Source organism: Varroa destructor, unplaced genomic scaffold, assembly GCF_002443255.2.
Source record: "Varroa destructor unplaced genomic scaffold, Vdes_3.0 BEIS01000004.1, whole genome shotgun sequence".
Lineage (NCBI taxonomy): Eukaryota > Metazoa > Arthropoda > Arachnida > Mesostigmata > Varroidae > Varroa > Varroa destructor.
The window spans coordinates 24,699,201-24,722,896 of NW_019211457.1; the positions used below are offsets into that span (position 1 = coordinate 24,699,201).

At 41.1% G+C, this 23,696-nt stretch overlaps 1 protein-coding gene across 2 annotated transcripts in view; it reads left to right on the top strand.

The window, feature by feature from the left end:
- The first annotated feature begins 3,985 nt into the window (after positions 1-3,985).
- The window catches only part of LOC111249513 (peroxidase-like), a 46,147-nt gene continuing 26,436 nt past the window's right edge, over positions 3,986-23,696 (top strand). Inside the window, exons 1-2 of one of the 2 annotated variants that reach the window (XM_086986785.1) lie at positions 4,120-4,143; positions 15,077-15,195. In XM_086986785.1, coding sequence (XP_086842911.1) covers positions 15,193-15,195 — 3 coding nt within the window. In that variant the 5' untranslated portion in view covers positions 4,120-4,143; positions 15,077-15,192. Of the gene's footprint in view, positions 4,144-15,076; positions 15,196-23,696 lie in introns of both variants that reach the window. The other variant, XM_022803470.2, reaches the window with a different exon arrangement.

Below are 23,696 nucleotides of genomic sequence, written 5' to 3' on the forward strand. Positions count from 1 at the left end.
AGCATATTGTTGAATTGAGTGGGACGAATTAACGTAAGCATTTTAACAAGCTATTGTATACTTTAGTATTGTCCTTATGAACGGCTACCCTGAGGACAGACAATTCTTGTCTCGTTTACAGGTTCCTATTGAATTATTTATTGCGGGTTTTATATACTGATTCTAGCGCCTTTTCATCAATTCGCGCTCTGATAACACCATTAGGTAATTATTAAATTGTCCGGAAATGTACCGGTATTTCTGTTAATCGTTTTTCTGTGTCGGGCCATTCTTGGGTGGTGGCCAGGCGTTACATGGCACTGCAAAGTTCTCCCGATAGACCTAATCCAGTAATTTTATTTGTACCACAAAACGTCAAGTTCAATTAGGTAAAGTAAAAAAAAAGGATGTTTCGAGTGGACAAAAAAAAAGTCTTCAATGCCGTCTTATGTCTTTTCATCAACGTCAAAACTGCCGAAACAATGGGCGTCAGTCGTCGTATATGTGACTTCGCCGTAGATGCGAGTTCTGCACGGAAACGTCTAATGAAGTTTATACGCTTTAGGAAAGGTTTTAGAAAAATAAAGAAAAGCTATCCGTGGCTGCTGCAGTCTAAAAGACGTAGTACCTCGTCTTTCCGAGTTCGTCAATTATCGTGTTAAGGATTTTTCTAACAACGATGATTACCGAATAACTTCGCGTCTTTTAGCTCTATCTTTAGATCTAATATGGAATAGATTCACCTTCTACATCGGCAGAAAGTCACTTTTGTTTTTTTTTTTTGCAATCAGGGTTACAGTAAAATGCTGTAATATAACAAAAAACAATTTCAGACAACACATAAAATCTATTCTATAATATATATACACTTATGTAAAGCAGTACATTTCAGTTAGAATAATATGAAAGTAAAGGATGTCAAAGTCCATTTGCCATTTGTATGGATTTTTCTCTGTTTAATAGCATAACGTTCGTTATTAACAACTACCTGTAGCATTGACATCGAATTGGGTGAAAGCTGGCCAGGCTATAGAAGCAACAGAATTAACACGGAGAGAAGCCTTATCATCCTTGACCAAAATAGATACTGGCTAGGCTCATATAGGCGTAACAATGGGTGGCACTTGCACTCATTCAAAGCAAACAGCTAAATCGAAGGCCGCGAAGATCCCTGTCGCGGTCAACTCCTCAGCCGAAAGATCTTGAAATAAGGGACATGGCCGCATGTTGATCATACGACAAGTACCTAGATAACTTTAACATAATACGCTTTTCACAGGTCTTCGGCATTTACTTCCGATTCAGGAATCAGAAGTTAACAACATCGACTAAATGTTTGCTCTATACGATCGAAAGCCTGGCTGGGACCTATCACTGTTATGATGTACACTCTTGTTAAAATTGTACTCCTCTAGTCCGTGTTCGCTTCACACAACATATAATAATATCTGGAAAATCAGTACCGGAACATAGTTTCGGAAATACGTGTCCGGTAGTTTTTTGCTGCTAAAAATATTTAGACAAGCTTTGAAGAACGGTTCAGATTGATCGAGCGCCGTTTCGTTCACAAAGTTCCCACTGCAGGAGTTCCTGTAGGATGACCTTTTAAGCGATATACGTTAGTCAGCTAGTAATAACAAAACCAATGTATTATTTCAAGGGTTTTGTATCATCAGGTGTTATTATCAGCAGCAGCCAGAGCAGTTCTAGCTCGAACAAGGGGTCGCGACTGTCGTACGAACAGCATAATTTCGAATCGGCCCTTGACACTTACCGTAGTAAATAGCAGCAATGCGGTGTTATACAGTACGCGTGCTTAACTAAGCATACAATAACTACCGCACCTGTCAACGGTCAAAGTGCTAGCAATAAGTACGTATTTGAATGTTAGTAAGCATTTACGGAAACCGGTAACGAAGCCTGTTCACGCAACAGAACCACACCAGTCAACACTATTATAGAATCACATTGATGAACGCCAACAGCAACCGCACCGAAGCCTATAATTTCACGTTTGTATTTTGCATTTATTTCTAGTCTGCTTTATATAGGGAACGCTATTGACAAGCATGCGCGGCAATCTAACTACTCTCGAGCTGCTTCACGTCTTTGGAAGTTTTTCTCAGTCACGGTTTTTTTTCTGACAGTGCACATTTGCCATGGGAGATATCGCCATCAAATCAGAGATCCTACATCGTCGAAGGAAAAAACGAAGACCGAGACTAAGGAAAACCTTCGAAGATGTGATGCAGCTCGAGGTAGTTAAATTACCGCGCATGCTTGTCAATAGCGTGCCTTATGTCCGCCGCCAGCATAATTGCTTTGTTTTCGTTGTTTGGGAATAGAGCTAAACACTTGCACTATCATGGCCATTATGAGCAGTACGTAAGTAGTCTAACAGGGAACTTGGAACTGTTCATGTTGAATACTGATGTTGCAACGGTCAAGTGGATGGGAGAACTTAATTTTTTTTTTTTATCATTTACTCTTTTTTGAAGATTATATAGTACTACGTAGTGTGGGGTTCGTTAGCGTCGTCATGAATGCGCGATTCATTGAAAAATGGTGCTTATCTTCAAAAGGTAGATGTACATGGCATATTTAATGTAAGTACGTTCATCCAAAAATTTTGCAAAATCCGTATGTAGCGTCTTCTATCTGGAGTACTCGATCCGACGATGTTTGACTGACCTAACGTCTGTTGCTCTGTTCGGGCAATAGAATCCTTAGTGCAATTGAACCTACCATAAAAGCTTTTATAGTAGTTTTTATGTACTCGATAATTTATTCTGTTGACTGTTGTTAGATTTGCTTGTTGGTTTATTGGAACTCTGCAATAAAGTGAGTTCTCATGTTTGCAAGCTAGTTCCTCAAATAACCGATATCCTTGCTCATATGCCCTTAAGCAGATATGCAATCATAGAATAACCAAACTGAGGGCAAAATGCCAACCATGAAATGTTACGATGACCGGTAGGAGCTTCTGATATCTAAGAAATAACTCAAACGAATCTCGGCACGGTCGTTCTTTCTTCTTTTATAATACGGTTCTTTTAAAAGTAAAGAACGCGTTTAGAGTGATCGAGTAGGCCAAGGGGCCCCGGGCTGTGAACTGTAAATCTTTACGTAATCTATTAATAGATAATAATAGTCCAACAAGAAGATAATAACGTTACATTTGTCGATAGTTACATTACTAGTTAGAAACTTCGCACTCTAAATAGTAGAAACAGGAAAATTTTGAAATTACTTCCACTTATTGATTGGAATGCATTTGAGTAGCTGCCCTTCATTGTTTCTAATGCCGTTCTAGTAAATCATATTTAGGTAATTTACGTAGATAAAGCTTCACTGGTTAAGTGGTCGTGTCTTCGATGTGCCATTAGGGGGGTAGCAGGTCATCGCATCAGGAACAACCCCCTACGCGTTCCATTACGTACATTCGATAAAAGTTCTGACGAGTATTAGTTCCAGTCGACACTTATGCATAACGTGCACACTCTAGCGCACGTTACCATTACTACTAATACGAATTGTTTAAAGAATTGGTCGGGTACGAAGACGTAGCGATTTTTTTCAATACGTCTCCTTTTGAGCATCGATGCAGTGCGGTGCTTCCTTATACTACCCCATTTTCTCCTATACTGGATCCAGCGATTACGGTCAGTTATTAAAATCAATAGGGACGGAGCGGATTTGTAGTCGACAGTCAAACGTCGCTGATCATTTTCATTTGCTGCTTTACCAAATCAAACGTTCACTATGCATATATGCGCATATGGATTCAAGCATGGCTTTTAGAACACAATTTCTACTAGGTATTTCGTGGCGAAGCTCTTTAAAAACGCGCTGAGTAAGAGCGTCGTCGAAATTGCGTTTCGTATTATAAATAAAGTCCAACGGACTATAATCAGTGACGCTCATAGCGTTGTGCACACGCGGCGATTACCGGGAGCCTACCGAGCGTTCGTGCGTGGGCTAGTGCGGCCATAGCTGCGATTACAAGAGTCTTGTACGAGTCTGAAGAAAGGGGCGCAGTTGCCCTTGCCTGCTTCGGCATTGCGACCGTATAGTTTGTTTAAGATATAATCCTATCACGGCGTGTCAAGCCGCTTCATAGCTGTGAGGTGCGTGGTCCCGTGCACGCGGAAAACCGGTAAAACGGTGAGTTAACCTCACGAAAACGAGTGTTATCAGCAGCATAACGATTTAAAAAAGGTCAAAAACTACATTAAAGAAACCGAATAAGAAAATTGCTGTGTTGCTGAGTTTTGATCCACTTCGAAGATCCTTCAGGAAGACCAATGTCGAACTCACTGATATCGACTTCAGTGAGCTCGGTGGTCTGTGTAGGAAAGCTAGAAGCGTACCTAGGCCGAAAAAAAATACACGCCAACATGGGAACGAAACGAGTTGAATGGTATACGACACCAGCAACTGCGGCGTTCCCCGACGGCAACAATGACTGCTGTCATTAAGATCTACACAATGCCAAAACTCTATCACACAGTGGGACGATGGTCATAGGACATCTATGGTGCTTAAGTGTTTCCGCAGTGCGGCTGAAAGGATACTTGCGTGTGTCGTCATCGAGGAGCTTAGGATACAACAGTCTCAACGGCAGTGGCATTTTGCGGCGGCTAAGGGCTGCCGCACCAATGGATAACAGATAAATACAACGACGATTTTCGTGTTTTCTCTAGTGTAGTCGTTCTCGGTCGAATTTAATGAGCACTTTGCCAAAGCTGAAGCTTCAAAACGGATAATCTATTTGAAGTGGTCGGTGAAATTTGAAAGGATAGCTTTCAGGCGGCAGCAATAAAAGAAGCAGAGCAAAAAGGTGCAGAAATATTATTAGATTTATGAGGGGTTCGTGTTTTTGCCGCGTTTCTCTGTTCAAGCTCTATTAATTCGTTCAATATCGACTGCTAAACTAGTTAGATTTTAATTTGTTAAAGGAACATCAACGAATTAAAGGCAATATATATAAAAAGACTTTTAGCTACTCGCGGTACGAGGCTAACGTACCACAATGACGAACCTGCAATACCAACGAAAATTGTACGGTAATAAATGCGAACCCCCTTATCGTTTTTCGGATCCGCTCAGATTCGTCGGTGACGTGCTGAAAGAAAAGTGCTGCCCCAAAATCCTCGATGACCGGACGCATCCTCAAGGCCGGCACTGATCTGATACTAATATGCCCATTTTGCCCAGCAGCTAATTTCTCTTTCGGTTTCTTTACTTCCATCTATCTATTATTATTAAGCTTCCCAGGATATAGACATTTAGTTTAGAAACATAGGAAACATCTTGTTTTGAGTGTAAGTTCAAATTCTAACATTTTTGCAGGCCTATTCTTACAATCATCACTGAATAGTTTTGAATTCTACTAAAGACATTCTAGCAGAGTCTGCTAGAATGTTTTACTACACATATATATATCTTCATATCTTACTTTAGGTGTCCTTAGTGCATTTTTATGCATAGTTAATCTGTGTCTGAGCTCGAAAGCTGTTCAGCGGCCCTTTCAAAGCTCTCGGGAGCTTTCCTCAATCGAAGTTTTAATGACTCACTCATCCGTGTTAAGACAGCATGACAAAACTAGTCAAATGATTGCCAAACACGGGCTGAACTGCTACCAGTTCTGCTAAACCGTATTTTTCTTGACCTCGTATTGTAACATCATACACCGAAAATTAATTTTTGTCGCGTCTATAAAATTCTGTCACACATGACGGATCACCCGCAGTGTCTATGATAAGTTACGTCAATGATCAGTGAAAATAGTGCGTCTTCCGCAGATGGAGAATTGACTTAAAAAGTTTCCGTAAAAAGATCCGAGGAATTACGAAAGGAGAAAGTGAATCTGAATTTGGGATTTCAATTAACATCGTCTGATGCCGTAACTTTCTGCATGGCTATTCAAGTAGCCATGCAGAAAGATAGTTCCTATCTAAACTGAACCAGTTAACGAAACTTTCTAGATGAGTGAAAGTGCCGAGCGGTTTTTCGGACTTGTCATAATGAACACAATAAGGAAAATCGTATAATAGAACAGTCTTAACTCAAATTGTTTCTCACGAAGATTTTGCAGTGGATAGTTAAATTTAACAACTATTACTTTGATAAGTTTTCTTTTTTTTTTTTTGATAGTAAACTTTACTTACTATAAAACGTACTACCCACCACTGATAGACCTCTTTGATTCACGCGTGTCCTTCAAGACAGTGTGAACTATTTGTGTTTTGTCATTCAAGCAGAACACATTTCTATATTAAGAACCATTTAAAGCGCCGATTCCGCAATATCGAAATCGAAAACGCTAGAATAACCGAGATACCGGTGGGGTTTTAAGTGGGACCTAAGTTAGCGCCGTTAAGGTTAACACATATCCAAACTTATATTGTCGGTAATGTATCCCGTAGTAAAATACAGCATACGTTAATTCAAGAGTAGGCCAAAGCTACGTTTGATAGCACACAATATTAATTCTCTGGTCTATGATGTATACTATAATAACGGTCTACGATCTACGGTAAACTGGTATCCACACGGACGAATGCTATGCTTTCTCTGTTGTTATCGATCACTCTTTATTTGGTAAGTCCCAATGGCTCCCGCGACCTGCGTCAAATGTCGGACGCTTTGTCATTTGGTAATATCTGCTCTTCTGAAAGTGGAAACATTAGCTATGGCCGTCTGTTGCTATTGCTCGACCTAGCAAGACTCATTAGCTAGTAGTTAATAGTCGTTAGTGTATGAATGAATCAAAGTAGGTCTATTTGTTCTTGTGAAACGAGCCTCGCGAACAATCAAACCGACATATTAGGACGCGACGACCGTAACAAGTGGTAGGCAGCTAAGCAGCGTACCGATTTTATTATTGGGGCATACCGTCGTGGGATCTTGCTCCGCCTGTGATATCTTCAATGTAATGAATGCCGCATTGTGGACAAATTTACCGAGAGTAACTAGCACTATTTCGAATAAGCACACGTTTTACGGAATCGACATGCTGCGCACAAAATGTAGCGAGCTCAATTTTTTTCAGTTACATTTCTGTCCCCTATATTGAAATTGCCGGCAGGTACCGACAGCTTTTCTGGTTTAAAAAAAACGTTAATCAATCAGTCAGCCACGAACTGCAGGTTTACGAGGGTGTTCCTACCCTCCTCTACCCCGGCCTTCCCCCCCGTTTGTCATTGTCCAGTCGTTACGTAGAACTAATGCATTCATGTGTAGTACGAGTTCTTAACGTTGTCGCTATCGCTACGACTAATCGTGGATCTCGCCAGAAAGACGTCAAGCGATCGCAATTGCCACCACTGCCATGGCACTACCAGAATTCTAATGATACAACACCTAACCAACATATTAACCAATATCTAATTAGTTGATTACCGTTCTCTATCAATCAACCGATAGTTCTAATTATAATAAAGTGGGTAAAGCATGGAAAGCAAGGGTTGCACGTTCGCATCAACATCATGGTGCCGCGGTCCGTCTTGCCCTCTTGGCCAGAAACGGGTCACAATTCCACTGATTCCATTGATTTTGCAAAAGAAAATAATACCAAAATATTGGTCACACATCGCCTTTGTTACCTCTAGTGCTACTTACATTTCTCACTATTGCTATTAGGTACGCTCGCGCCATCTTGGTCGCACCCGTTCGGGGGCAATCCGCTAAGCCAATTTAGCTCCTGATTGTTTCATAAACGAAACGAAAGTTCCCAAACTTCCTGACATCGAATATCTGGATCGAGCAGTGCAGAACGATGTGGTTACTTTAATTACTATTATTATTACCTATTTACCTGTTGTGGTTAAGTTGATCCATTGATGACAATGACAGCTGATTATTTTCGTCGTGGTTTATCGCCATTGAGCTTCCAAGGGGCCATGTGCACAATACGTTGAAAATTTCCTTTCTACAAGGAAAACAATATAGTGAATATGCTATTCTGTACCATATAGCAATAATCCGGCATTCTACATCGATTTACATGAATATATAGAGACTAACAGGCTCATCTTTCGGGTTATGCAGACAATAGAATCGTTGGCTTGTAGTTGACCTTAAGGGTTAGTAGAGACATGCTTTCGAATTCGATTTACGTCTATATTCCCCTGGCGTTTTCCACATAGCATACATAAAAAGTCTATTATAAGCGTATCGGTTTATTTATATAGGATATTCGCTGTAAGGAAGTAAGGGTCACCAACTGAAGAAGAACTAAATGAAGCAATACCCGAGAATCCTTAGTTATCTAGGCTGTAACAACTGATCACGATATTCGACGTGACCTGATAGCTGAGAAATTATTCGCTATTGAAAATTGCACCTTTTCTTAAAATGTACAACATCAATTTTATGGAACGAAGTTTTCCAGATACGAAGCAGCTGGATCGCACTAATCAATATTTCTCTCTGGACCCTTATCCAGACCCAGCAAGAGGTACCTGGCGGAACAGTCCTAAATAATAAATCATTATCAATTTGCACAATTACTAAAGCTTAGCAATACAATTATTTTATCAAATGACTAAGAAATGTTTTTTCTTTTTTTTTTTTGTTTCTTAATATTTTCTGCGAATTCTGTAGAACAAGCCCTATAAACGCAGTAAATTGTTTTTGCTTTAGTTGGCTTTGCGCATCTGTTAATGTGGGTAACGTTGACCACAACGAATATTTTATTCAGCCAAGCGGCACTGCTATATAATAATATGAATGGGTCTGATAACTGTTTGTATTGTTTCTTATGGAAAGGTGTTATCCGTGTATCGCAAAACCTATAAGTTCATTGATACGCATTTTATTTCACGTCTCTCTATTTGGCTAGAATACCTAGCACACGTTGGACGGAGAGAGACATGTCTGTGACGACTGTTGAGATAGGTGAACGGTAAAACAGCCAGCCAATCTAACGCATTAGAGATGTATGATCAATCTCTTGCTGTCAGCTGTACAGCGAAATCTGTCTTTAGCACCTGTCCGTGCAGCTCTTACCATGTACACCTCTCTATGGCAGTTAACTAGTAGTAACAAATGGGTACGACCTTGGTTTCGATAAAAATATAGAGTACCTTATCTGGGGTTTTACTTTGTAGTTGTCTTTATCTGTCCGTCCACATCGATTTTGAAGGAAAAAAATACCATGTCCGTCTGCGGTGGTCGCTAAGCGCGCTTCTTAATGGAATCACCAAATTAACGGTGAACTATCTCGAAAAACACTGAAGGACAGAATGCGAAAGGCTGCTATTAGTTACAAGGTTTCAATGATACCTGAAAAGAGCCATGCTAAGTTTTTTTCCTGCAACTCAGGCCATTGTTTGCAATAGCAGCCGTTTCTCTTTATTCGTTATACCGTTTCTGCGCTTAAAAGTATAGTACCCTGAAAACAGTGAGCTAGCTTCTTTTACTGGTAAACGTGCTCATCGCATGATACATTCACGACTGTGACTTGAACCGTATCTCGATTTAGTCATCCTCTCCGATGGCTATTTACCGTTTCCGCAGACAAAAAAGACCCTTACGTACGTACCTATATATACATATCCAGTACGTTCTGATCTGCACACTTAGTGCTTCATGGACGCTTGCCTTCAGTGCGGATTCTCCTATATTACTGTGTATGACAGGCAATCAAGTTATAACGGTCTGGCAAAAAATTTTACCTACCTACGACACCAGATGCGTGGTCACGCCCGCAATTTTCGCCGCGACGTGAGCCGTCAAACGAATTCCGTTTAAAACGGTCGATATTCGATGGACTGCTGCTTCAGCCTGCCGAGGGGGACATTTCTACCATTTACGATCTTACCTACGATACAAGCCGGAGGGGCAGCTGCAGCGATACAAAAACAAAGGCTATTTGGCAACAATAATTGTATCCTCGCCGACAACGTTTAAAGTAGCATGAGCGGGATATGAAAACGTAATGCTCGGGGTGTGCGAAACATGAGGAACGACCTTTAAGGTCACAGATTGTCAAGCTTAATACTAACAAACAGACGCGACGCATATTATGGCCAACTACGTCCCGTCCCGTACTTCTGTCCACAAGTAGCAAGGATAATAGTACAAACTTACTAATGATTTTTAGCGCTACCTTAGCGGTTAGAGATCCCGCCCGTCGTAGATACAAAAATAGCTGCGATTCACTAGCTATGATCACACTAATAGTGAAGGCATTTTCCAACGTGTATTTCTTTTTACCGCTGGTAAGACAGAATCAAAGGCACATGCATCCAACTTTGTTCATTAATTTTGTTTTGTATTACGTTGATAAGGAGATATTAAACGTTGAAAGGTCTAGTCAAAGCTTCAGGCACAATTTAAGTATTGAATTAGGAACACTATCTCTTATTAATGTGAGTTAAATTGTGTTTTGAGAGGAACTTTCGTTCCATTAGATAACCAAGTGACTAGTTAAGCACTTATGGCTTTAGCGGAAATATTGAAATATGGCTCCTTGTTGAGCCGCAAATGCCACGTCACGTTCCATATACAAATATAAGAATAATAATACATCACAGCTGCAAAAATACACGCGTTAGAGTTCCTTAACAGTTTTGCTTGAAACATCAAGCTCTTCTTTTTGTGTTCATAAAAATCTTTTTGTGTCACTAAATGTGTTTCTTACACGAAATGTGTGCACATTGCGCATACGAATCGTCTTTTGGCCTGTGAAATACGCAAACATAATAACACCGACTTATAAATTAATCTCCATGACAACTAGGCTCATTGTCGCTAGAAAAGCATCTAAGGCTTCGTTTAACCTCGCCTCGTTCCGATATGAGCGACTCAAGAAAAAATCCAGCAAATTATTTTCAGATTAAAAAAAAAAAAGGACAAAATCACGTAGTATGAGAATTCCCAAAGGCCCAATCGAACTACTATACAACTCGATATAAATAAGTCCTTTTGCATGGAAAATAATACTTATTATGAACCCGATTCGGTGGGTTGATTTGCCCAATCCAACATTTCACCGCTGTTAGATTAACCATAAAAGTGCCAATATTTGGCTGGGTAACGGCGGTGTAGATAAACATCGCAAATTCTACTTCCATATATATTTCTATCCAAATCGTACATTACATGCAGTTATGCTACGCAAACGACTACGGTCGACTTACATACAACTGATGTATGCACGAATGTAGATATTTCGATATGATACTATAATTTTCTGTTTCGAAATTAATCCTGTCACAGCTGGATCATTGTCGTAGTGCCCAACCTGTCAAGTAGAAATTCTGATGTGATGAAAAATTATCTGGATTACCTGACCACCTAAGATGGTGCCCATTATTAGAAGCCCTGATGGTTGTTATAGGCTTAACATCTTCGGCAAAATCGTGCAGCCAGGATAGCTGCACGTAATTCCAACAATCTGTTTCTTGTTCTCGAACGGACACGCTCTGATTACCGCCGATATGACCATTGGCAGTGTCATCGTTATGTCATAATCTTTTCCACTGCGCATGAGAAAACAGCAGGAACTGACGATACCTAACGCAGTACATGCTGACCTGTGGCGGGCCTGTATCACCAACATTGCTTCACGTTCACTGATTTCCCTCTCACTGATCTGATTGTCCTCTATCAGTTCTATCACTGGAGCCTGTGCCGTCTCCGTTGTACCGGCTCACAGATTCTGCAGCTTTACCGGCGCTGATCTGTTATCATTGCACTGCGTTTACGTAAGTGAACGCCTCGAAGTGACCAATGATTTAAATTCGATAGCTGGATAAACAGAGCTATTCCGAGGGTCGCCACCGCTTCATGTCAGGTACCATCTTGTGACAGTTGCTGCCATGATGATCATCGGTTTTAGTCAAGCGACCGGATCGGCAGATGGTGGTGCAGACGCCCTCAGTGTCCATTGTAGCTAAGTCTATTTCAATCATCAGTGAGTTTGAATTCAGAGCACCTCGTAGCTGTAACGGCTCCAGAAGGAGTCGTTCATATTGCCACGTTCGTCTTCGTCCTTGTACGATGTCATCGAAAACATGCAACATCCTATATCCAATACAGAATCCGCTGATGAAGCAAGGGCTTCGGTGATGGATCTATGCGACGAAACCTGCCGGGATACGTTAGCATTTTTTCCCCAAATTTAAATATTGGAACTCGTTTGAACGGAATGAAGTAAACACTTCACCTAATCTAAATACTACAATGATCGGATGTCCGTAATTGGAGCTTCTGCAAGAAAAAATTGAAAGGAAAAAACAACGTAGCTGCCGTGCCAAGCATTTGTGGGGCACCTCATTTGGACATTTGACGAAGGACATGGAGAGCCTCACGGACTTCGTTGTTGTCAATGGGCAGATTATAAAGAAAAATTAACTGGCAAGAAGCTGATAGATGAAGTCTATCTTACGCCGTTAGTCTAATTAAAACTGATTAACAATCCTATAGATAATATGTGAGAGCATGCAGTGATGCCATGAACGAACGCCACGGCGAAACACTTTTCGCGTTTTTTGACGCTAAGCACCGTCAATGGGCAACGCTTTGAAACATAAATTCTCGTTCTCTGGCATTCATTAAAATATTAAATCGCTCACTACTCATGTATAGTGTATATATATATATATATATATATATATATAAGATAAGCACACAACAGTTTCTAATAGCATAATATGCTATGCTATCTTATGCGTTCGGCGGCTGCAGGAAGGGTAGCCGCCACGACCCAACGCTCGGTAAAAATCCACTCCGTCGTCAATCCTACTATTGCGAGAGCTATCACGGCCAAGATGATTATTTTTATCTTATTATAAATATATTTAGTCATTCAACAGCTAAATCTAAGCCTATTCCATTCACTGCTACTGATAATCGACGATCCGGCAGTTAAATTAGTGTGATGTACGCGTCTACATGGCCAAATCGGCTAGCGCACTGCCTACTTTGGCCTGTGAGCACTTGTCTTTCGAATCGTTGAGGCCAGCCCCATACCGTTGTGCCGATAACAGGGACGGTCATCGCCGCCCTATGCCTCAAACTTGCGCCGCCATCGACAGCGCGTACGAGCCTCACCGGGCATCATCACAATCAGAGTCGCGTAATATTATTCCATTAAATTACAAGCGGAATACTGAATTCTCTCTGCCCACCCATTTCGCTCTTAAGACAAACAAATAAATACGTACCAGTGCACACGTATACGCGTTCATAGAGAAGTGTGCGAGTTACCCACAAACGAATCAAAAGGTTTACGTGACGCTTCGCCAAGTAATCACGGTGGTATTGTTCTTTTTCTGCTTGATAGCTAGTGTACTGGTGAACCGGAAAAGATTGCTAAGGATTGTCAAATATTGTTACACAGCGTGGTACAAGCGGTTTAAGTGCGAAGCTGTCATCACTATAACCACCGTAGACCTTACCATTTACTTTGGCTTGCCTTCATGCTTAACGGTTTGTTACGGGAGTAGCTGATAGCATTAAGTTATTTGATTTTCTTTAGAATACGGCGCTATACAAAACCGAGACAGAGATAGTACGATAATAATAATAGCAATAGGGTAACCAATAATAATATATTTAAATCTGTTCACTGTGTTTCCTTATACGTGTGGCGGGTGTCGTAAGAGAGGCTAGACCATTGGCCCGATAGAATAGATTGGATAAAATGGTGCGATCGAAAAACGCCAGCTAAATGATATATAGCTAAGTAACTTATCAATTATAATAAGCTAACTGGGAAATCGTACATGAAATAATGATAATGCGGCCGGTAAAAAAGAAAAGGAAAGGGGTTACATCACACTATATGTGTACACTTACCCGCATATAATATGTGCATCCGTACAGGTTGGGCAAACTGTATTATAGTCTGAGAAAACTCATTGCACGGTTCACCCTTTTACCTGATTTCAAACTATCGAAAGATTTTTGCTTCTGCATAATGTAGCTGATTAACTCCTAACTTGTGTCCGAAAAAAATGTTCTAACACATCGCAGTAGAAGCAGCATCTCTATAATTCCACTATATACTGAAGCATATAGAGAATGCACACATGATACATAAATCACTGGTGGTCCTGCCCAAGGACTTGTCAGAAAGACCTAGTTTACGCAGCCTGAAAGGCGTAACCATGAATGTGACGAATGGTCGTTGTTAGCGCTTTCGCAAACATAAAAGCACCCGTAGGCGGAATAAAGCAAAAGCATTTGGATGGCTTTTAAGCACATAAGTACGTCTAGTTAGAATAGACAAGCAGTTGTAGGACAGAAAGTTCATAGGCTGCGACGCACCGTTATAATCCCGTAGAGTTGTACCGTTTTCTGGACGATGAACCTCCTGGCGTGCAGGGCGTCAAACGTAAGGGCTGTTGATGATGATTATTATTACTACTGTTTTTATTTAAATATAAGGATTAGATGGTGTTAAAATATAATATATATATATATATGAGCGTTCGTCATATGTGCAAAATCATTTCTGTGACAAAAAAAAAAAAAGTCCATACGGAGGCATTGATCATTTGGTATAAATACCTATTAAATAATATAGTGCAGAGATATAACTAGCGTGCGCCGAATCCCGTTCACATGCAGCGATATCGTGCTTTCGTATGCTATCATTTGATTACATAGACAGAAAAATTATTTATTGAAGTTCGCAGGCCCTGAGCGGGCACACTGCGCTGGTATAAGCATAACATAATTGCCAGAAGAAAAATCTAAACTATCAAAATAGTTCAAGAACGGTGTGAGACAGATTGTGATAACCAGCTGTGAAATGGTGAAACTAACATATCTGGCCTACAGTTTAGACAGTATCTGGCCCAGCTGCAAACTTACTTGTTTCCATAGATATACTTTTTATCTGTATATAGATCTAAACTTTCGTTTCCTCATTATAGAAAGCAGGCAAACGGGTAGTATATTAAGGCTATATAATTTAGCCGCTGTACCACGCAGTGTCAAGGAACACTTACATAACAACCTATGATTTTTTTTTTTTCTTTTTTACTAGAACGTAGCTAGCCTTCTGCATCCTTCAGGACTTTTGCTTTGTGGAATTATTCAATATCATAAGTTACCCGCTAACTTTACAATCTGCTTACAGGCACGTACGGCCTGATCTCAATTAGAATCAGTATCACAGCTAACTGCAAATCGTTAACTCGCCAGGACGATTGCAATAGAGGACAAGCTAAACATTTAGTCGCGGTCGTAAACGCAATGGTAAAGAAATATTCTAGTATAATGATTGCTACAAACACACTACATGTTTCACACGGTTATACATATGCGTGTGTGTTTTTGTCCTGCTTATCTTAACCGCTCTATGATTGTGGTTGTTGCTGATATCATCGTAAGCACGGTCCTTGTGCATGTAAATGGACGAGGGTCGCCGGGAAGGCAGATCGGGCAAATACTAAAACTCTATGCTATCCTTTTCGTGCCGGTGATTATCTACTGCTGCAATCAAACATTATGCTAATTAATCAGCATGTAAGCTTCTGCGACTGCGTCGTCCGCTAAGTACAGTCGAGCAGATGGCGTAAGTGAACGACGAGTGCCGGAATGAAGAGATTTACACCTTATTTGTGCTGGGTCGTCATGACCCGTGTCATCCAGCCTGTTTCGAACCCCACCCTAGACGCATACGCCCAACTGTAACAATATTGTAATTGTTCCTCATTAATAAGTAACCGTCATTACTATTGCAAACTAGCTAACTTCACGATGTCAATCACTTCATAATAATAAAATAAAAATTCAACACATCGTTACCCCATGGAAAAAAAAAAGGTTACAATTACACTTAAGATGGGTCGGCCCACTTGGCCGCGGATGCCGTTAATGACTATGTTAGCAATCAGCAATTGCTATGCAATTTTAATAGAGGGATCTAATATTTATATCATTTACTATTTAGAAACTATCTAGTTTTGTGAAGAATCCTGAGACGCATTGTTTGCTTTCTCTTACAACTTACCCGAAAACACGGTCGTTTTAAGCTTGTTGTACTGCAAATCAGGTCGTAAATGAAGAATTGTCGTGTTCACTATCACTCGAAAGACTGAAACCCAGAAAGTCGACCCAGAAAGACTGACGTTGATTCTTGCTTAGTAGTTGGAAGTTAGGCGGTCCGAAGAGGCCTCTTTCCTTCTCATCATAGAATGTAATTCCGCTACATCATTTTACTCTACCACAGTATGAAACAAACGCTAATTTCTATGAAACTAGACTCTAGGAAGTCATAAGCGCACAAGCTAGGGCGTGAACCTTAGTTCCGAAATGGTATCGTTTTCGATACGTTGTACAAGTGCGAATAGGCGAAAAAAAGAACGTTGCATTATTGGACCCACTGCCTATCAGCAGACCTGAACAAATCACCGACCATCGTTAATGGTGTTCATTATCTATTAATTCTGTAGAACGCCAGCAGTGGGAGCTATAGAGGCCTCGGACGTGCGTTTCCACTATGAGCAGTCCCATTATGTTATGATGATTTTGACATAGTCGGGGGTAGCGTTCCTCCTCGCTAGGTTATCGTTGAGCATTCTACTAGCTTTTACAGCACAGTGTCGTGACCCGCTACGTCGCGGGTGGTCTCAGAGAGGGACGGTTACCATGCCAGCGGGTATGTCGGACTGGCATAGGTTCGGCTTCCCATCGGACCGGAGTCCCCATTAGTCCTCATAATCGCCATTTAATCTCACCGGTCGGAATTCTACTATAGGTCCTATACAAACCGTACAAATTTGCGCACTCAGTCAGCGCAAGTTTACGACCTCAGGTCACCGCAAAGCAAACGATCGACATTTTACTGCATCAACACTATTAACTATGTGGAAATCGTTGCTGACAACGCGAAATCTACATCGGCGACACAGCCCACTCACCGAACACGGCGTCTGTCGTATAACAATTGCGTATATTTCACTACCCCACGCCGTATGAGCGACCGAGCAAGTGTATATGTCTGCCTGCCCGCCCGTCCCTCTATTTGCGTATTTTTCTTTGACAAATTTGTCACCTGCATTGTAGTTGTCCTCCATTATTAAAATATTGTCCACTGCTCCGGAATCGTTGCAGTGTTATTGTGCCAATGTCGATCTCGTCGTTGCCTGAAACAACTGCAGCTGGTGATGTAGCATTGGATTTGCATCTGCAGTTCCCATTGTTGATGTTTATGCTATATCTATTAGCGTGTGTGGGTCCTATGGCCATGGTAGGGTGGGCGGTGTCAGCAGACATAAAGGGCTGGCATTTTTCTGTTTTCAACTATTCACCTGGGGTTAGTGCCCACGGTAATGGCTATCAACGGCTGTTGTCCGTCACGAAGACAAGGCTGGCTATTTTATGGATTTGCTGTTTATTGTTTGATCTTTTTCGAGCAAGCGCAGAACAAGAAATCCTAGTCGAATCTAACTCGGGGTAACGAAACGTGGCGGTGAAGGGAGAGGTTAGCGTTTTGTGGCCATGAAGCGGACTCGTCGCCTCTCTCGCGACGCGACAGTTGCTTTGACAGCGCTCCCTGCTAAAATGGTGGAGCTTACCTTTGTCGTCATCAGTGCGGCTTCTACCACAATTGTCATGGAAATAAAGATAGCAACATCTAGCAAAAGTAAGTAGATTCGGTCCCTGGGATATTCCATTCGCCATATTGACACTATACGAATCGTAAAGACAGTGCCAGATATGGCCGGCAGATTGACTAGTTGCATATATCTGTGGCATAAAATTGCGACAGATAACAACCCTAATTGTCGTATGAGTAACAACGCCACTCGGGCTATATAATTTCGGTGAGCGTCACACAATAAAACGAATGAACATTACCTCGTTATTTTCGCCACATATTAATCACTTTAATAATATTACGTTTATTAAGTCGGTGCAAGAAATTTTTCGAAAAACATATAGGAGGACAAATTCTTCGAAGAGGAATTTTCTTGTGTGTTTAGTAATCTAGTTATGTACGACGCTGGATAATTTCGATGGCAGACAAATACATTTCATTTCTAGTATTTGTTTACCTACTCGGGATTAACTTCTAAATATCATCATGCGGGTGGCCCATCGGGCGTGCCTCGGAGCACGGATGGAAACGAAAGTACGTATGAACTGGAAATTTTTTAAACGTAACTACATCATTGAGTATAGTATCTAACTGAGAAGATTATTCGGTAGCGGCGACTTGAAAACATAACGGAGTACAACTTTAACTAACAGCAGTAATAACGGTTATCGCTTGACAGGCTCGGATCACGATAAAGAAAATAGGCTTTAGGTGAGCATTGTTGTTACTTCTAGTCACAAAGCAAGACGCGGTAGTTCCGTAACAGTCTTTAGCAGAAGTCGAACAAATTGAACGAACGCCGAAACAATATGTCGTCGGGTCCGGATTTTTCTTCGAAAATCTCAGCTCTATGCTACCGTTTTTCACTTAGCATCTATTGACGCCTTTGTGTGCCTCAGTCACGATGCTGGTCTGCCGCTCCAACGGGTTTTTCAATAAGAGTTGAAAAAGACCAATGAACGAAGTAGCTTGCTTTGGCTCCCGGACCGACGCCAAAATTTTCGTTCCGTTTGCTCCAGACGATCCGGTCTCTCATCCCCGCGCCGGCAGGTCCGTCCGACGTTGGCAGGACGGCAAAAAAGTACCCATTTCAACTACGATCGCTCAACAACGAATAGAACATCGTAAGCTTATCCTGGCCGGCTCAAACAGTTGCATACACTGCCCATATCTGCCGAAGGTGGAGCAGTAAGCTAGCTAAGGCCAATTGAATGGCGCAGACCCCCCAACCGGTTGCTGAGCCTCTTGCATCGATATTATCTTACTGCTGCCTCACAAGGACAAGCAAATGATGAGACTAATATGACCGAAACGCTTCCCTGCAAACAAGTCCGGAGCGTAAAGGAAGAGGGGAAAAATGTCTAAAACGTGATGACCTACTAAATTCGTCTGTAAGCACATCCGCCCTCAAAGCTGCTCCAGAACACCTGGACAGCAGCCCCGGGATTCGTTGATTGCTTTTGTTAAGGCGTGTTAGTGTTTACCTGTGGACTCGGATGCTAACAAGAAGAACACCGGTCAAACGAAGTAGGACAGGGTTTTCGGAAGGTGCGGAATATGCAAAATGCTGACTTTCTCGTAAACTGTATCGGTAATGAGAATAACATCAGTTATTTGGGGAAGTGAAGTATAATAATATAAAGAGCATGAAATAATATAACATCGTATTTACAGCCATTGTGTATGGCCTTCCAAATATGACAAACGACATGATAAATCGTGCAGCCGGTTCTGCTATGTTGTGAGCTGGAAGACTTCAAAACAGTACAAGACTTCATCACATTTGGAATTGACACACATCTCCAGGCTATCAGATATTTCATTGATCGGGATAGGGAGTATTATTTGTAAACGATTGTATGGTACCGAAAATAAGTAAATAATAACCTTATGATGCAATAACATAGATTGGTATTTTTTTTTTTAATTTTCCCCTAGTAACCAATCGCTATATTTATTCTCTGAACTTCATTAGTCTTTCTCAGACAAAACTACAAAGATATTATTACGGCGGGACAAAGTTATTCATTAAAAAAAAACATCTTTCGGGCCAGTCCCATTATTATTGCATAAAAATAATCGGGATGCAACCTTCACGATGCTAGGAATCAGCCAGATCTACTGCAGTCTTACCCCTCCCCCCATTAGCATAGGTTCATCTGGCTTAATGAGACGTCCCCGTATGCTTGGTGGCAAATGCGGGGTACCAACACGGGTAAGATTTTTGCCCTCAACAATATCTAGCCGAACCAAAAGCAGCCATGACAACATAAAAAATGAAATTTGTCAACATTACGCCATGGGTACGAAAAGCAGATGATTACCTCCCTGTCAAACTAAAATGTGACTGTCAAGACGGAGGTTCAAAGCGTAAACAGGGGATTGCCAGATTAGCGGATCCACCCCACGAAACGTGAAATTCAGTATTCAACCGCAATTCCTGCCAGAGAGATTAGATAACGCCTAACTCAACGAAACAGGTGATTCGTCCCACCACGTCTGCTTCTAGTTGCATTTCTGTAGGCAATTTATGTTGATGATATGAATGTTAGTTGTATATATATATAGTACTATCTCTAATCGGCCAACTTAGTAGATTTCCGCAGCATCGATCCGACCAGCGAAAATTGACCTTTGAAAAGATCCTAAGCCTAACAGAAAAATTTTATACAGTGTTTATCTCTAATATAAAGTGATTTTGTTGACAAACTACAGACCAGGCCTCTATTTGCGGGGCTCACTGATCGTACGTTTTTAACACATAGCAGCACTTCACGAAACCAATTTACCAAAGCAAAAATTCGAAAAATGAAGATTCCTTCAACAACTCAGTACGAACTGCTATTCCTCCCCTAGTTGACAAGTCACTTATCGAAGTACTCCATTATCATCACTTTCTCTTCAAGCTTAGATATGATAAAATCGCTTAATAGTATTGCAGGACTTCCTTTGGCAGCACGTGGCTCGGTAGTGATCGAGCTGATCTTGTAGAGGAACCTTTACATTTGAATAATATGTTGATAAATCGATGACAATCTTCTCCATACCTATTACGAATAGGGTAGGGTAAACATGAACTATATTTGTTTTCAAACTGCTTGTTATGTAATAAGATTGAATCTCCCATCGATGGATAATGCTACATTGCCAAAAGTTTTTTTATTTCTATTAGCCAACATCCTTCAATATATGATGTTGCTTTTAATATTCTATTAGTTTCTTTCTATTTGTACAAAGTCCTAGTTATATTATCAAGCTAATTTTAATTGGTTGTGAGTTCCGTTCAAAGGTCGTGACACGTGTGGCCTTAAATCGAAGTGACAGCTTGAAGACAACCTAATAAGATACGTCAAGCCTTTGTTAATCTATTTTAGGCGGGCTGATCAAAACGCGAAAAACATATTCCTTACAAGCTAATACTTGTAGTGATCGGAAAATTGTAATATACCGTTTTCGCCAGTGGTATTAAAGAGCTCAATCCCGTTTCGTTGACTCCCGCTATTGAACGCGCCTAAGAGACAGTACCGACTATTCGATCGATAGCCATTGTGAATTTTATAGTAACATCACCAGATCCGACGTTTCGCCAAAGATGCTCCTAAAAGACAAAATGGGGAACATTATTCGATTTGCCACAACCGACTAAGTTTTCGTAAGCCTTTGATTCTCTCACTGCCGCAGTTCAAGTCTGCAACAACTTCTGAACTGCTCTATTCAAGTTACAGACACGCACTGAACGTATCGCCGAGTCGATCAACTAGACCCGGTTATAAAAACAGCTCGCTACTTCGTGCCTCATCATCCATACAGTCGATTAAACTTTCTTGAGATGAGCCACGGGACAGTTTTAATTAAGCTGACTTCCCGTACTTATCACGTTCTGGTTTATTCTAAACGTCCTGCAAATACTACGGATACGTTCTGTTGAATTATTGACACGCTCCAACGTAATTTTTACGGGACGGTAGCATATTTACGTATGTTATTTAGGTGCATGCGAAATTGCTTTGTGTTAGGGGTCTGACCGCATGGGCTCTAGCTACTCAGCTGTTTCTTCTGTCACCAACCGAGATGACAGGATATTTACGAGACTTTGGTTACACGAATGCAACTTATATACTATAGTATTCGTAATTAATTTCTTCATGCACAAATAGATGCCGCCAATATTTCTTTATCCGTTCTAGCTACCAGCACATATCGTTACTTATAAATTATTTAGTGCCCTATGGCTGTATCGATTTTGGTGTGCTTAAATCCGACCCTTTAAACCTTCGGCGTAATTACGCTAATAAACAACATGCAGTTACGGTCTGTGTATAGCACCCCCCACCTCCGCCCCACTCAGAGCTGATTTCACGATTTTGCGGCGGATAGCTAGAAAACTGTACTGAAAAGATATCTGTGTCAGATGGTCAATTGGCACGACAGGTAATAGCATATCATAATGTCTGTGAGCTCAACAGCAATACTTTAGGCGATAAACAAGGGCGGGGCACCTTGTCCTATCGGCGTGCGACTGGAACCTGCTAGCTTCAAGAGTCTATACAAAAAAATTCCGTGCGTGCGTGCGTGTGTGTGTGCAAAGCAGGTGCTGCAAGAATAACGTCGTCCTTGAATTAATCAAGCCCCTATCTAAAATCTGTGCGCTTCAAAGCTCTGTTATTGTAAATGAAAAAACCCAATGCTCATGCAGCTAACGCCGGGCAACGAAGACCTCCGGCTAAATAATTGAGTGCTATATCGAGCTTGGCGATTCAGCGAATCTGCCATGATAAAGAGGCGGACTTGTCACCGACCTAGGTGTAGTGTGATTATAATTACTATAATCACCATATGTTTACTGGAAATATGACGCACCGTACCATGTTCAACCGAGTTGTTCCGGTGGACCTTATCGATCATGAGAGACTTCACAGGCAACAGAGGCAGATTTTTCTGTTTCTCTAGACTAATCCTTCACCTGCAGTGTCAGCTTATGTCTTCGGGGCAGAAGGGGCTACATTTGTGGGCCGCCAGAGGGCTGTCTTTCAGCCACAAACTCCTAAAATACATAAACTGCTAGGTTAACGAAAGTAACCTTTTTAAATGAGACGTCGATTGTTTGCATACAGCTAGTGTGTACATATATGCATACATATATGTACACTGATGCAATGAGACCATCTGTATATGAGTGCTTCCTTCTCAGATCCTGCCAGTAATATCATTATTTTATCTAACTAATAGCAGAGCGCTCGTTGATTTGTTCATTATTGACCATTATCATGTATTACGCCATGTTTGTCGACAGTTAGACCCGCATGCGAAATGCCACTACCCAGGGTCGTGTATTGTGTTGGGTTTCGTATATGGATCCAGTAGGGGGCGACCGAGTAAAAAAGGAAATTCTGACATAATTTGTTTAATCAGCTGTGCCCGATAGAACATCATGAATCACATTAGAAGTATTATGCGCAATTTAAATCTACCTCCATCAGCGAACAACTACAGACGGCTATTTCACCTGGTATCTTTCCTTCACCCGTATCAGCAGTCGGTCTTCCTTAGACTCTTTGACACACAGAAGTTCCATTACTACCAGCGCACACTTCAATAGGCAGAATAATTATTGTGATTCCTTTTATTTTAGGTATAAAAACTAGCGATAACGATAGCAAGTCAGTGGTACGATACCCATCGATATAGGCCAGATATTGGGTAAGCGATATTAGCTTAATTGCAGCTTGCGGTCGTCTGGACATTGATCAGCTTCGATGCGTATATATATATATATGTGCTAAACTTTAATTACGTACGTAAACACTCAGAGCTTACTGTCGTCGGATACAGATACATCTATGATTATTAGTATATGGAACAAAACGAGCAGTCACCGTTCAATTCTCAATCCGTTTTCATATGTGTGGGGAGGGTCTCGATACGTGAAAGTCTATCGAACGATATATCGCAAAATGATTGGCACAGATCTTGCAGCCGGTGCCGCTTTGACCATCAAAAATTCCACATAATATTTATCTGTGCCTATGGATGTTTTCCTGAATCCGCTGCTGTCGGTATGTTTGTTTATTATCATTATTAAATTCGCTGTAATGGTTGTCGGCGAGATAGGTCTTGGTCCTAACTGGCAGTGGTAATCGTGATAACGATCATA